Source organism: Microcaecilia unicolor, unplaced genomic scaffold, assembly GCF_901765095.1.
Source record: "Microcaecilia unicolor unplaced genomic scaffold, aMicUni1.1, whole genome shotgun sequence".
NCBI classification, from domain to species: domain Eukaryota; kingdom Metazoa; phylum Chordata; class Amphibia; order Gymnophiona; family Siphonopidae; genus Microcaecilia; species Microcaecilia unicolor.
The window spans coordinates 76,470-92,651 of record NW_021963201.1 but is presented as its reverse complement, the minus strand read 5'-3'; the positions used below and the strand labels follow the sequence as shown (position 1 = coordinate 92,651).

General features: G+C 42.2%; 1 protein-coding gene across 2 annotated transcripts in view; it reads left to right on the top strand.

The window, feature by feature from the left end:
* Window positions 1–16,182, top strand: part of LOC115459067 (adenylyl cyclase-associated protein 2-like) — a 125,867-nt gene that overhangs the window by 36,577 nt on the left and 73,108 nt on the right. For both annotated transcript variants that reach the window (XM_030188930.1, XM_030188931.1), the window contains exon 2: window positions 4,916–5,040. In XM_030188930.1, coding sequence (XP_030044790.1) covers window positions 4,917–5,040 — 124 coding nt within the window. In that variant the 5' untranslated portion in view covers window position 4,916. The remainder of the gene's footprint in view (window positions 1–4,915; window positions 5,041–16,182) is intronic.

The following is a 16,182-nucleotide window of genomic DNA, read 5'->3' as shown; positions in this document are numbered from 1 at the left end:
TGCTGCCTATGACCCAAAGAACACCGTCCCCACTGTCAAGCATGGAGGTGGAAATGTTATGTTTTGGGGGTGTTTCTCTGCTAAGGGCACAGGACTACTTCACCGCATCAATGGGAGAATGGATGGGGCCATGTACCGTACAATTCTGAGTGACAACCTCCTTCCCTCCGCCAGGGCCTTAAAAATGGGTCGTGGCTGGGTCTTCCAGCACGACAATGACCCAAAACATACAGCCAAGGCAACAAAGGAGTGGCTCAGGAAGAAGCACATTAGGGTCATGGAGTGGCCTAGCCAGTCACCAGACCTTAATCCCATTGAAAACCTATGGAGGGAGCTGAAGCTGCGAGTTGCCAAGCGACAGCCCAGAACTCTTAATGATTTAGAGATGATCTGCAAAGAGGAGTGGACCAAATTCCTCCTGACATGTGTGCAAACCTCATCATCAACTACAGAAGACGTCTGACCGCTGTGCTTGCCAACAAGGGTTTTGCCACCAAGTATTAGGTCTTGTTTGCCAGAGGGATTAAATACTTATTTCCCTCTGCAGAATGCAAATAAATTCATATACTTTCCACAATGTGATTTTCCGGATTTAATTTGTGATGTGCTATCTCTCACTGTTACCAATAACCTACCCTTCAATTATGGGCTGCTCATGTCTTTGTCAGTGGGCAAACTTACAAAATCAGCAAGGGATCAAATACTTATTTCCCCCACTGTATATAGGAAATAATGAGTTCTAAAGCATGAAAGTGCATGCAAAACAGCTCATTATTATGCAAAACAAATAACACAGCTTGCATTAAAATTTGCAAGTTGCATTTTTCATTGAAAGTTAACAACACCTCAAAGGATCAGAGATTGGTGGCTGTGGGGTGGGAGCAGAGGGAGGCCTTCTGAATTATATGCAGGATTGGAAGTTGGTCCATGAAGGCAATAACTGTTTATGTTTAAATCTGTTTTATTGACGACCAATACAACAGACTGTAAAAGCATCCAAATGCACACAACAGAGAACATAACAGATAATGCTAAAAAAAAAAAAAAATCAGTCATCCTGTCTTTCCATTTTTTCTCCCCCACCCCCTTAACCCATCTTCATCCCCTCACCTAAACTACAGTCCCATACTCCATGGGAACTGTCACGTGAACACCCCCGCTTACCCCCACCTTACTACAGCCAAACCCAAAGTAACATAAGAACAGAATATTGAGCCACATATGCCCACCATACTGAAACAATCATATACAAGAAAAAAGGGTTAAATACAGTTCCATCTTCCTGTTGTTCTCATGCAAAATATGCTGAACCAAAGGACAAACAGAGAAATCCCAACCAACTAAAACTGCTTACAAATCCAGAACTCACAGAGGTAGCTGCCTAAGGTCTCACACCGGATGGGAGAATGTGAATAAAAGTTTTCACTTCCTCCACAGTTGTGAAAAAGTGGGTTGTCGCGCTGGGTAGATTAAGGCGCTTGGAAACTTCCGTGCACGGAGCTCAGTGCATAAGGGCGCGAAAGCTTTTTGTTAAGTAAGCACTTTAGCTGTATAGTCTTGGAAACACAATGCTTTCCAATTATCATAGTCCAAATACTTCCCACCACACAAGGTTTGCAGGATAGCTTGCTTATGCGCTAGATTTAAAATGTGAACTCTGACCACACGAGGACATGTGAAACCACCGGTCCCAAGGCCCTGCCAACGGGCTCACTCAATTTTGAAGGGATGCTTCAGAGATTCTAAATTTAAAAGATTGTGTAAGCGATTTCTCTAAGGTCATCACAAGATCCGCATCCTTCAAGGACTCAGAAATCCCCACCAGGCGCAGATTATGTTGCCCTCCATACCTGCTAGTTTGAGCTCCATCTGTTGCATGTGAAGATGGAATGGACTCCTGGCAGCTTAGATATTTCTGACTTCTTAGAGTCTTCTCAGGACATTACTACTATTAGGGCCACCTTAGCTATAATTCTGTCTCTGGAACTGGATAATGATTTGGTCTTAAAGATTTCTTTCTGATAAAAAAAAAGAGTACAGTGCAGGGCAAAATAGTGGAAACTATTATAAAGAATAAAATTACAGAACACAGAGAGCTGATCCATATCACACGTTATACCCTGAGTCCTGTCCTCCAATGCTCCAACAAGATGTTGCTGGGCATCTAATTCCAAATCCGTACTATCCAAACGCTTATGAGCAGCCTCAGTTCTGTCATGTAATTGCTGCAGTTTTGCATCCAACACAGCTTCCACTGCAGCCTGTACCTCTGTCACAGTCTCCAAAGTCCATGCTGAGCTTACTGAGGGACTCGGCAGGGCCAAATGATCCGCCATCTTAGCTTCAGCTCCCTTCTGTTTAACATTCCCGTCGGTCAGACGCGACACCATTACATAAGACTTAGAACGTTCACCACTCCATTCCAACAAGCACTGCTAAAAGCAGGTACTTTTAACCCCATTTCTTGAGAAAATATTCAGGATATGCGACTGTTTTGGTAAAGACTCCTAACCTCTTAAGCATTTCCTTATACTAGAGGAGTTCCATCCCCTTAATTATTTTGATCACCCTTCTTTGTATCTTTTCTAATTCCTCTGTAGTTTTTTTATTCTCAGTACCAAACAGCGGGCTGTCCCACTAGCTGACACTGTAACACCACAGCTAAGACCATAAAATAATACTTAAAGAAAACTCAGAAAATACAGGTCTTAATTTAGCTAGCAGATGGCTGTAGTCTTTAATCAAGCTGGAACATTAATGTATCACATTTTCTAATTAATTCTATCTTTCTACAATATGTGATTTGCATGTTGCCATCTGACAAAACAAAAACTGGCCAAGAAACCTGTTGTACTGAAGATAAGGTTCAAAGTTTGGCGTTCTAGTTAATTGGGAATCGGGATCATCATTCATGTAGTAGATTCAACATTGCATGCACACTATAAAGCACAAACCTATGCATGTTAAGAACATAAGAGCATAAGCTTTGCCATACTAGGACAGATCGAAGGTCCATCAAGCCCAGTATTCTGTTTCCAACAGTGGACAATCCAGGTCACAAGTACCTGGCAAGATCCGAGAACAGTAAAACAGATTTTATGCTGCTTATCCTAGAATATGCAGTGGATTTTTCCATCTTAAAAATGGCTTATGGACTTTTAGGAAACGATCCAAACCTTTTTAAAACTCTGCTAAGCTAACTGCTTTTACCACGTTCTTTGGCAATGAATTCCAGAGTTTAATTACTTGTTGAGTGAAGAAATATTTTCTCCAATTCATTTTAAATTTTCTACTTAGTAGCTTCTTTGTGTGCCCCCTAGTCCTAGTATTTTTGGAAAGAGTAAACAAGGGATTCACATCTAGCTGTTCCGCTCCACTCGGTATTTTGTATACCTTTATCATATTTCTTCTTAGCTGTCTCTTCTCCAAGCTGAAGAGCCCAAGTCATTTTAGCCTTTCCTCATAGGGAAGTGGTCCCATCCCTTTTATTATTTTCATCACCCTTCTCGGTACCTTTTCTAATTCCACTATATAATTTTTGAGATGTGGTAACCAGAACTCACAGTATTTGAGGTGCGGTTGCCCCATGGAGTGATACACAGGCATTATAACATTTTTGGTTTTGTTCTTCATTCCTTTCCTAATAATTCCTAACATTCTATTTGCTTTCTTAGACACCACTGCATATGAGCAAAGGGTTTCAACGTGTCATCAATGATAACACCTAGATCCTTTTCCTGGACAGTGACTCCATAGTGTTCTTCTCATCAAATCTTGATTACCCTAAGATATCATTCTAAGACAGGGCGGGAAACCAGTATACACAGGGGGCTGCATAAATGTCTGTAATATCCCTAGTGGGCTACAACATTACATAATGTTGGAACTAAAAATGCATAAAGCTTCATAGACCACTTGTGATGAATAAATAAATAAGTACAAATATAACTAAAAATGATGGAAACAAATGACTTGAGTGGCTATTCTGAAAATATTTGTGAAATTCAATATTTAAAATTGCCAAAATTCTGGTTAATGACATTTTCTGTGTAGATCTTCCATGGTCTCAGGGGCCACATGAAATTCAGTGCTAGACTAAAGTTGTCTACCCCTGTTCTAAGATCTTTCCAGGTGATATTTAGTGTAAGGAGGTATGGATAGGATGATCATTTAAACTGTAAATAATTAATTATAAAAAGTCATGGAAGTATAAGCTACAGGGAACCCTTGACTGGATGATATTCACAGAAACCAACCAATCGTCCGTCCGTTCAGGGAGCAAGTTTCAGAACATCTGTAATTGTGTAGTGAAAACCTGTAACCTGAGATGCATCAATTCCATAGAGTAACACCTACCTGTTATGGTCAACAGTGAGTTTGGTTTAACACCTACATGTGCACGAAGTTTGCGCTGGAATATTTTATAGCTTATAAGAGAAAGTTTGAGCTATCCTGCCCGTTGGTTTATTAGCCAAATGGTGTTTTGTACAGTTTCATTGTCTGTTCTTTAGTAAGATATATTTTCAGAACGCTGAAGTTGAAGAGGAGGAGATACCCACATGGTCTTTCCTTGTATGTATCCCATATGCATCCTTTTTACCGTGCTCCCTCCAGCGTGACTCAGGAAATACGGAATGTGTCATTACTTCACATTGTTAACTGTTACAAGAAAAACAGAACAGACATTTAAGTCATTACAGATTCATGATGTAAGTGGGTCACAGAGTTTTTAAGACTCTGCCAGGTTGTTTCTGCATAGGTTTTTTTTTTCCTGTTCTATCAGGAAATTGCTTGACAGTTAAAAGAACTGAAAATCAGAACAGTGAAAAAAAAAAAAAAACCCCAAAACCCAGACAACTATGTGCTTATGTTGGATCAGTTAACAGACTCATCTTTTTTTTTTTTTCTGTTCCAGAATGGCAGAAATGGCAGGATTACTGGAAAGGCTGGAGAAAGCTGTGATTCGACTGGAATCAGCATTGTCCAATTCAAGCAGAGCTGGTTTCATGGACAACGTTGCCGTCAATGGAGTCGGTGAAGGTATGATCTGCAGCTTTTAAATCTGTGGGAGAGGACCGCAGTCCAGAACTTGCACCTCCATTCTGAAATGTGGCGTTCCCTTAATAGAAAGAAGATGCAGTTAATGCTTCCGTTCAGAGGTTGCCATCAAAGTACCCAAAGCGTACAAGTGGGCTACTTCAAATACATTCATGAAGTGTGGAATAGTTTTGAGGTTTGATAGTATCACGGAGCACTGTTCTGAGGGTACTGTGTATTAGGGAAAGCTTTTACTATGGTATGTCTGTATATGATGTAGTGTGCCAATGGGTGCGGTCACACACACGATGAGCTTCGGGATGTCTTGTCTCAAAGGAGGCATTTTATTTCTATTGGAAGCAGTGCAATTGTTGCTAGTGTGGTGAAGAAATATATGGAATCGAGGGATTTAAAATTAACGAAGTCTAGTAGATGATGGAGTACAACTCTGTGTCATGCAGGATCTGCTGTGAGAGTGAAAAGCAACATAAAATCAAGAATTATATTCCCGTTTCTGTTGCGTTTTTAAAAAAAATAACGATCACTGGTTTGTAGCGTTTATCACAAATGATTTGCGGCAAGTGAGAAGTGTTCTGAGCAAAGATTACGCTGATGGGTATCACCAGCTACTTAAATGTCCCTTCATGCGTTTTCACTTTGACTCCTTATGCATGCCGTGCGCCATGTAGATTCAAAATGAATTAAAGGAGATAATGGGTGGGATTTGATAGTGGCCAGAGCAGCTTAACAGTCTGATGGATAACAGTGTGCAGGATTCTACAGAACTACCGTGCTGCTCCTTGGTGGATTTTAATGGGGTTTTATCATGTGAGCAGAACATTGGATACGTGTTAATGTTCAGTATTGTTGTATTTATCCAATTGATTCCATTAATAAAAGAATTTCATATAAAAATCTGGATGGGGCACAGCTCGTAGGAGGGGTAAGCCAAAACAAATGCTGCTTTGTATGGCTGGTACATGAGGGAGGGTGCCCACAGCTAACTGCTATCACAACTTGCTTGCAGAGCTAGACAAATCCAAGTTATACTGGTGCCTTGACATTGTCTCATGGTAATTGGGATTTGCTGCTGTTCTCTGGCCTGGTGCTCCCCCTTAATGGACTTGTTCCAACCCCATACGGCTGGCAGGAGGCACATAAAGCAATATAATAGTGGTGGAAGGGGAAGGTAATAATCATTTGTAATACAACCGATCAAAGCCTCAGGAGTTCAACAGCATTACAGCGCACATGTCTTTCAAAGTGCAAGACCTTGAATAGCTGGATTATGAGCAACAGATGAGGGGATTGGAGTGGGCGGTGAGGGTTGTCAGAGGGTTGGCGAGAGAGTGTACATTAGGGGCAGGGTTGGATGTGGGGGATGGGTTAGTATGACTAGATTTGGCTAAGCATACCTGTTTTGAATTCAGAGACATGAGGGAGAAATTCACAGCGTGTGTTGGGAACACTGGAAAACACACACACACATGGCTGAATGAGCAGAATTCTGGAGCTTGCAAGCTGCATTTATTTGCCTATTGTCAAGGCTTATCTTCCATTCACTTGCTTCCAGTGAGCATTCAGCCCCATATTTGACTCACAAACACAGGAGAGGCGGTAGACAAAGGAACTCATTCTAAAGGTGGAGCTGTTCTGAACTCAAGTGGAAAATTCATATTAATAATCATCTCTGTAACGTGATTATGGACAAGAAAAAGAAAGCTATGGGCAGAAAATTGTTCAGTTAAGGTGCAAAGGCTTGAGGGGAAGATTTAAAATGCAGAGTATAGAAAGAATAATAAAATGACAAGGACTGTGACAGAATTCCCTGCAATCTCTGTGTGTAGATTTCTAAAACTAACCTAACTCTACTTAGGATTTACACTGTCCATTTATAGTTTAAAAATATATTTTAGATAAGTAGTTAAAAAGAGGTTGACTGCATGGAAAAGGAGCCACATTCTTTGCTGTGCAGAGGAAGCATCCTTTATACATCCAAAACACACAGAATTTTAATGCTCTCTATGCCTGGGTACTTTTGGGTCCAGGGTCCGAGTGGGTTGGATCCCCCGCAAAGGGCAGACTTCTGTGGACCCTCACTCACACACTAATTTGGCACGCGGAGCCTCTACCTGGGAAAAGAAATGATATCGGGTGGGATGACCCTCTTCTCCCCCAGGAAATTCAAAACAAGTCCAGATGCTGCTATGGGAGATAAGGCTGGCTATTAAGTTAGTCAGGTTTAAAATACTCTCTAAAAGTCCAAAATGACCACTCCATAGTCAGCAGCTTAAAACTCAAAACAGTTTATTCTTCAACTTGAAACCACAGGAACATTCCAACTGCATAGTACATCACTTTGTGCAACCTTTAAATACATTGTTCTTCCAATATTCCCTGAGGGAACTCCTGTATTCTCCTCCCTTAAGATATATTTTACAAGGTGCTCTGAAACAGGGCTATTTACACTTTTTACAGTCTCCTGTCCATGCCTGTCTCAGAGAAAAGTGTCCCAAAGGCTGTGCTCTTCACTTTTACAGTTCAGACCCTCCTTGCCAGACCTCCTTCCAGGTGACCTTTGCGTTGGCTCACCCTGGTCTTGGGATTGACCCTCCCTGGCTCCTGTCCCACACTTCCGGGCTAGGTCTCTCCACTGCCCACCCGTAGCTCTCCTCTGTCACAGCTGTGGTTCTGCTGAGCTACAGCTCTTTCCAGCCAAAGGTTTTAAATGGGATCCCCCTTCTCCTTCTTTGGGTTACTTGGCAGGGGCTTGCAGGCAACCAAAGACCCACAGTTACAAGCAGAAACTCAACAACTCCCAGGCCCCAGCCTCATGCTTAAAGGGCAACTAACTCTTTTATTAACATCTAACTCTACCTCCCCATCACTTTTCCTGTTCAGTGCACTTTTCTATACATTTTATTTCAAAGTTACTCCCCTATGGCTGGGCTTCCTCCTACCCAGGGACCTCCCAGTCACTCCCCCCCAGTGACTCTCTATAGGGACTTACTCTGCTAGTAATCCCCAACCTAATAAGGGATTACATAATTCTACAGAAAAAAAGACTTAGGTGGCAATTCGATAAGTGGGTGTCTCCTTGTATGCACCCTAATGCTACACAGTGAAAGCCTGTTCTGTGACAGCCCCAGGGCACCCAGATTCCATTCTAGAATGTTAGCATAACCCGACATCAACGCGTCTTACATTTAGGTGCCCACAATTATACCAACCATAGAGCTGGTATGACTGCAGGTGGCTAAGGGGCCCTTTTACTAAGGTGCCTACCCTGCAGCAAAAAGTATTGCTGAGGCGTCCTGTGGTAGTGTGTCCTTTAGCTTGCGCTAATCCCATGCTGAAAGTGCTGTCCGATTTACCGCAGGGTTAGCACGGAAGCCCTTAGTGCCAACAAAATAGTTGTTGGTAAGGGCTCATTTGGTAAAGGCCATATGCTAATTGGGAAATTAGCATGTGACCATTAAAGAAATCATGCACTCATTTTACCACCATGATAAAAGTGACCGCAGCATGCAGAAAACACACACACTGACGACAGTGCTGGATACTTTTTAGCACGGCTTGGTAAAAGGGCCCCTTTATGAGGCAAGGGCATGTGTAACACAGTATTTTCTAAGTTACGCCCTCTCATGCTGTACCCTTTGTACATCCCTTACACTTACACACTACAGCACTTACGCATGCCCTTATAGAATAGCGCTTAGGGCACTAACGCATGCAAGTGCTATGTTTTTGCTCCTATATGTACACAAAGGGTCATGTAACTACAGCTACCTACTTATATTTGTCCTTTTTTAGGCTAACCTTTCAAAGGGTTTCATTGCCTAACTTTGAAAATTAAGGGATCCTTTTACAAAGGCGCGCTAGCGTTTTTAGTGCGGGCTAAAAATAAATGTGCGCTAAACGCTAGCAATGCCCCTATGCAAAGATAATGCTTTTAGGAAATATTTAAGTACACAGTGGAAGGATTTCCACAAGCACAATATAGAGCACGAATGGGACCCAGATCTGTTCTGGAAAACAGCAAAAGCTGTGTTAACTGGGAGGTTTTTTTTGAGCACGCTGTTGTGTAATTGGTGGAAGTGAGACTGGGGGTTTTTTCCCAACAAGTTGAAAATGAGGTTGGCGTCTTTGTCTGCCAGTTCACCATTTGGAAGCAAGTAGAGGCCTTGGAACAGGAGTATTTCCCCTGATGTAGCTATTCGAAACAGGGAAACCTTGTCGGATATAGACTGATGGACTACAGTGAAACGATTGTTGGAGTTTTGGCGATATGAAGATAAGATTTGATTTGATTAACTATTGGAATGAAGAATGTTTGCTTGCAGTCCTTTTGTTTTTTTCCTGTTTAAATGACTACAGCACTTCACTCTGCCTATTTTTGCATTTATTTGGAGGGGTTTTTTTGGCCTGTGATGGTTGTATTCCCTAGCTCTATGCTTTTGTAAGGAGCGTGGGTTTGACTATTGAGGTCTTGTTTTTTTTCTCCACTTTTTGTTAAACTTGACAGACACTGGTTTGTGTTAGAGTGGATTGTGGTTAATCATTTTGGAAACACACCAAGTAATTGTGATTTTCAGTACAGTTAGTTTTTAAAGCTATAAGAAAAAAGCTTGAGAGTAAGCAATCTTGAAACTAGAATGACAGATTGTAGAAGCCCATCGGCTCTATGGGATGTCACCCACAAAGGATAAGAAATTGCATTTAGTGGCACTGCAGGTGTTCCTGAATGAGACATTATTTTATTTATTTATTTTTATTACATTTGTACCCCGCGCTTTCCCACTCATGGCAGGCTCAATGCGGCAGGCAATGGAGGGTTAAGTGACTTGCCCAGAGTCACAAGGAGCTGCCTGTGCTGGGAATCGAACTCAGTTCCTCAGGACCAAAGTCCACCACCCTAACCACTAGGCCACTCCTCCACTATATGAGACATTACACCAGAGAGCTCAAAAGTATTGTGCATATTATAAGTATCACCTGTATAAATATAGTAATAAGAGCAGGATACTGCTGTCTAGGCTAGTCCAAAACTGGCAAACTCTTAGAAAAATAGCCCACTTGAAAATGAACTAGGGGTGGAAACTAGTGTTGATAATGACATATGAACCTATTTTGCAATTATTATGAAAGGCTCTATGCACAACATCCTGATGAGGGACTGAATGGAGCAGCATGTTTGAACATACCTCACCTTAGCAATTCAAATGTTCCGTTTCTTAACTCATCAATTCTGAAAGATAAAGTGGACTGGGTGATTAAGCAGAGTTCCCTTTGCAAAGCCAGAGGGACAGATGGATTTCAACTCGAATTCTATAATACGATTAAATATAGAGGGTCTAGTGATCTCTTGTAAAAGTTTATAGTTCCAAGGGAATTGCCTGCTACCCTGAATCTTGCACAAATAATTGTACTCCCAAGCTGAGGGGAAAGACCTGTTGATGCCAAAATCATATAGACCAATATCTTTATTTAATTTTTTGCCAATCATTTCAAAATTATGGCTAATAGGCTGACCAGAGTTATCCCCAGTGTAATCCATGATTTACAAGTAAGGTTTGTAAGGGATGGGTTTGCAGTTAAGAATATGAGGAAAGTTTTGACATCCTTGGAGGTAGCTGCTTTGATGCAGAGAAGGCCTTCGATTGAGTCATTTGAGACTTTATGTATAAGGCTTAAAGAGCATATGGTCAGTGGCGTAGGAAGGAGGGGCTGTCCGCCGCGTGTGCACGTGCTCGGGGGGGGGGGGGGGTGCCGGCCCCGCTGGTTCCCTGCTCCCTCTGCCCCGGAACAGGTTACTTCCTGTTCCGGGGCAGAGAGAGCAGTGAACCAGCGGGGCCGACGCAGCTCCGAGTGACGTGCACTCGGGGCGGATCGGCCCTCCCGCAGGTAAGAATGCGGTCCGAGGGGGGGGGGGTCGCTCCGGAGGGGGAGGGTGCGCCGCAGAGGGGGGGTCGCACCGTGCTGCACCTGGGGGGGGTGGGGGTGCGCAGCGGCGACCTGCCCCGAGTGCCATTAGCCCTCGCTATGGCACTGCATATGGTTTGGAGGATAGATTTTTGGATGCTGTTCAGTCATTGTGTTTTAACCCAGAACTAGAATGTGTGTCAATGGGGTGCTCTCGGAGGACTTTTCAATGTATCATGGCACCAGGCAAGGCTACCCTCTCTCCCTCCCCCCCCCCCCCCCCCCCCCCCCACTTCTTTATTTTCACTTTAGCTGAGACTATGAGTTTATCTTGTTGGGCAGACTGAATGAACCGAACAGATCTTTTTCTGCTGCCATCTACTATGTTACTATGGGGCTCATTTTCAAAAGAGAAAAACGTCCAAATTAGTATTTTCAAAACCAATTTTTAGATGTTTTTCTATGAAGTCCGTCAGAAGTGCATTCAAATCACAAGGAGGCGTATCAGTGGTGTGTTAAGGGTGGGATCTGGGCATTCCTAACATTTGTATGTTTTTCTGCCATAATGGAACAAAATAAAAACATCCAGGGCTATAAGTTGAACATTTTGGTGTAGATCTGTTTTATTAACGAATAAGTCACAAAAAAGTACCGTACATGACCGGATGACCTCCCCTTACTCCCCCAGTGGCCACTAACCCCCTCCCACCCCCCAAAAATGTGATTAAAAATATTACTTACTAGCCTCTATTCTTCTGCAACTATTGATAGCTGTCATTTTTCCAGGAAACATAATACCTACTACTACTACTACTTAGCATTTCTATAGCGCTGCCAGGGTTACGCAGCGCTGTACAAGTTTAGACAAGGGGAAGGACAGTCCCTGCTCAAGCGAGCTTAAAATCTAAAGGTAATAAGCTATGTAGTCAGTGTAGGTACCCTAACTATAATCACCGTATTTTACTGAAAGCACTGGACTAGGCAAGAGTGACCACCAGTACTTCCCAAGGTAGCCCCTGTAGGGCTATAGCAATATGGGGAGGGGGGCCTTGCATCTTGGAGGGGTGGAGAATGGGGGCGGGAACCCTCTCTGTCAGCTCATGATAAACGCTGGAGTTATTTTACCATGAATTTTGGGCCCTACCACAACTTGCAGTGTACCACAGCAAGTTGCATTAGGGTACTTCGATAGTAATGAGATGCGAAGCATGTATTTGCATGTTTGTTAAAAGACAAACGTAATTTATTGTTAAGAACCAATTAAAAAAATATATATATATATACACATAAACAGCCCAACACAGGCTGTGTTTCGCCCAACAGGGCTGCTTCAAGGGCTACAAAAGAGATAATAAAATAATGTAAATAAAATAGACATATATATATTGTTTTTCATATACATATGCATCTGCACCAATATCCCAAACAAAAAGCTATGATATTAAAATAAAATAATAGACATCTGTACTGGACTGAAAACATATAGAAAGCATATAAAATATAATATAATGCAAAAGAGAAACCATAGCTGATATATCATTATTACAAAACATTAGCATAATAGAAGTTTAAGGCAAAAGACACCCACCTACACAACAATCCTTTTACTGTTTGGGATATTGGTGTTATATTACAATATATTTTATCTCTCATGGATTTTATATTAATGTTATTTCATATTTTATGTTGAAATCTCTGCATATGTGCACATGTTTATATGTGACTGTTTGATAATATTATTTTAAATCAGATGCATACAGTGGTGGAAATAAGTATTTGATCCCCCACCAACCAGTAAGAGATCTGGCCCCTACAGACCAGGTAGATGCTCCAAATCAACTCGTTACCTGCATGACAGACAGCTGTCGGCAATGGTCACCTGTATGAAAGACACCTGTCCACAGACTCAGTGAATCAGTCAGACTCTAACCTCTACAAAATGGCCAAGAGCAAGGAGCTGTCTAAGGATGTCAGGGACAAGATCATACACCTGCACAAGGCTGGAATGGGCTACAAAACCATCAGTAAGACGCTGGGCGAGAAGGAGACAACTGTTGGTGCCATAGTAAGAAAATGGAAGAAGTACAAAATGACTGTCAATCGACAAAGATCTGGGGCTCCACGCAAAATCTCACCTCGTGGGGTATCCTTGATCATGAGGAAGGTTAGAAATCAGCCTACAACTACAAGGGGGGAACTTGTCAATGATCTCAAGGCAGCTGGGACCACTGTCACCACGAAAACCATTGGTAACACATTACGACATAACGGATTGCAATCCTGCAGTGCCCGCAAGGTCCCCCTGCTCCGGAAGGCACATGTGACGGCCCGTCTGAAGTTTGCCAGTGAACACCTGGATGATGCCGAGAGTGATTGGGAGAAGGTGCTGTGGTCAGATGAGACAAAAATTGAGCTCTTTGGCATGAACTCAACTCGCCGTGTTTGGAGGAAGAGAAATGCTGCCTATGACCCAAAGAACACCGTCCCCACTGTCAAGCATGGAGGTGGAAATGTTATGTTTTGGGGGTGTTTCTCTGCTAAGGGCACAGGACTACTTCACCGCATCAATGGGAGAATGGATGGGGCCATGTACCGTACAATTCTGAGTGACAACCTCCTTCCCTCCGCCAGGGCCTTAAAAATGGGTCGTGGCTGGGTCTTCCAGCACGACAATGACCCAAAACATACAGCCAAGGCAACAAAGGAGTGGCTCAGGAAGAAGCACATTAGGGTCATGGAGTGGCCTAGCCAGTCACCAGACCTTAATCCCATTGAAAACTTATGGAGGGAGCTGAAGCTGCGAGTTGCCAAGCGACAGCCCAGAACTCTTAATGATTTAGAGATGATCTGCAAAGAGGAGTGGACCAAAATTCCTCCTGACATGTGTGCAAACCTCATCATCAACTACAGAAGACGTCTGACCGCTGTGCTTGCCAACAAGGGTTTTGCCACCAAGTATTAGGTCTTGTTTGCCAGAGGGATTAAATACTTATTTCCCTCTGCAGAATGCAAATAAATTCATATACTTTCCACAATGTGATTTTCCGGATTTAATTTGTGATGTGCTATCTCTCACTGTTACCAATAACCTACCCTTCAATTATGGGCTGCTCATGTCTTTGTCAGTGGGCAAACTTACAAAATCAGCAAGGGATCAAATACTTATTTCCACCACGGTATGTATATGACAAACAATATATATGTCTATTTTATTTACATTATTTTATTATCTCTTTTGTAGCCCCTGAAGCAGCCCGGTTGGGCGAAACACGGCCTGTGTCGGGCTGTTTATGTGTGTATATATATATATTTTTTAATTGGTTCTTAACAATAAATTACGTTTGTCTTTTAACGATCTGCTCTGTTCATTTTCCATCTTGGAGTTTGCAGACCGTCTGCCTTTGTGCTTTCTTGTATTTGCATGTTTTGCATCTCATTATTACTTAACCTGAAGCAACATAAATATTGCCACGGTATTTCTAGTCAAATGGAGTTAGGGCCATTTAAGTTGCATTAAGGGCCAAGAAATACGATTTAAGGCCCTAATATAACTTTCTGGATTCCCTCTAAATGTCATCTGCCATTAGGATACCCAATCTCGTAATGTCCTCTTGCAAATTTTCACAACCCTCTTGTGATTTAACCCAACTTTGTGTCATCAGCAAATTTGATTACCCCATGTGTTATTCCTGTTTCCAGATTATTTATAAATACGTTAAAAAGCAGCAGTCCCAGCACAGATCCCTGGGGAACCCCACTATCTACCTTCTCCTTTGAGAGTATTGACCATTTTATTCTACTCTCTTTTCTTTTAACCAGTTCTTAATCCTATCTCATGACTTTTTAATTTCCTCACGAGTTGTGTATCTGGATTTTCAGAGGACATTTGTCAAAATGTCAACTGGCCCACCTTTATCCACATATTTATTCACCCTTTCAAAGAAATGTAGCAGATTGGTGAGACAAGAAAGATTTCCCTTGGCTCATGTAGCTAAGTTTGAAAAAAAAGTTTAGAGGTGTTCCTGGAGGCAAGTCCATAAATTTTTATTATGGTGGACTTGAAGAAATCCACTGCTTATCCCTGGAGTAAGTAGCGTAGAATCTTTCTACTCTTTGGGATTCTACCAGGTACTTCTGATCTGGTTTGGCCACTGTTGGAAACAAGATACTGGTCTTGTCAGACTTTTTGGTTTCTCCCAGTATGGCAGTTTGTTTTAAAGTATTTCATATTTTTTAGTGAGTTTTCTTATCAACTTGAAGCAGCCATACTGTTCACTCGTGAGAAGAATTTGCCACCTGCTGTGAGTACGGTGAGCATTAGTAGCTGAAAGATGAACCTCCTTGGAATCCCTTTCTAAAAGTTTCAAGCACCAAAAAAAAAAAAAACTATTCAGATTAATGAACTAAGAGCCTGGAAAATTGTCTGTGCAGAATCCAAAGTCATCTTTCCGTCTCATTCCATCTACCATATGATATTATCTCGGTAAAACAATTTTTTAAAAAACTCCCTCGACTGAACTTTATCAAGGTTATCTCCCTATGTGCAACAGACTTTAGTTTTGTAATGAGGGGGAAGCACTGTTGCTTTAATCCATTTTTTTCTTTCCATATATTGTGTGCCATCTACTATCAGTTGAAGTCTCTTGTTGATGTCAAAAGATGAGCGTAGGTGTGTTGGCATGCAGGCCACCTTGTTTCCTCTGCAGTTCAGTTTTGAAGAGGCAAATACCATCTGCATAGATTTTATATATTGTGCTTCTGACCTTTAGTAGAAGCAGACACCAGGGTTTTGGGGGGGAGGGGGAGTTCTATGGTTTATAGGGCTTTATTTTATATTGTTTTAGGTTTATTTTCCTTCAGGTAAGTTTCTTGGGCTTAGTAACATCCCTTAACCTAGGTTGGGACCCAAAGGACTAAGGGCCCCCCCCCCCCCCCCACCACCACCACCAGTGAGACTGATTAATAGGGAGATATTTGCACACTCCCCCAACCGGCTTTGGCAAGAGGGAGAAAAGTGTAAGCAAACTCGCATCTCATCTCCCCCCCCCCCCCATCCTCCTGAGTTCATATTGGGATTGATTAGAGCAGGGGTGTCCAACCTCGGTCTTTGAGGGCCACAATCCAGTCAGGTTTTCAGGATTTCTTAAGTGAATCTGCATCAGATGTATTTGCATGCAGTGCCTCCATTGTATTCAAATAGATCTCATGCATATTCATTGTGGA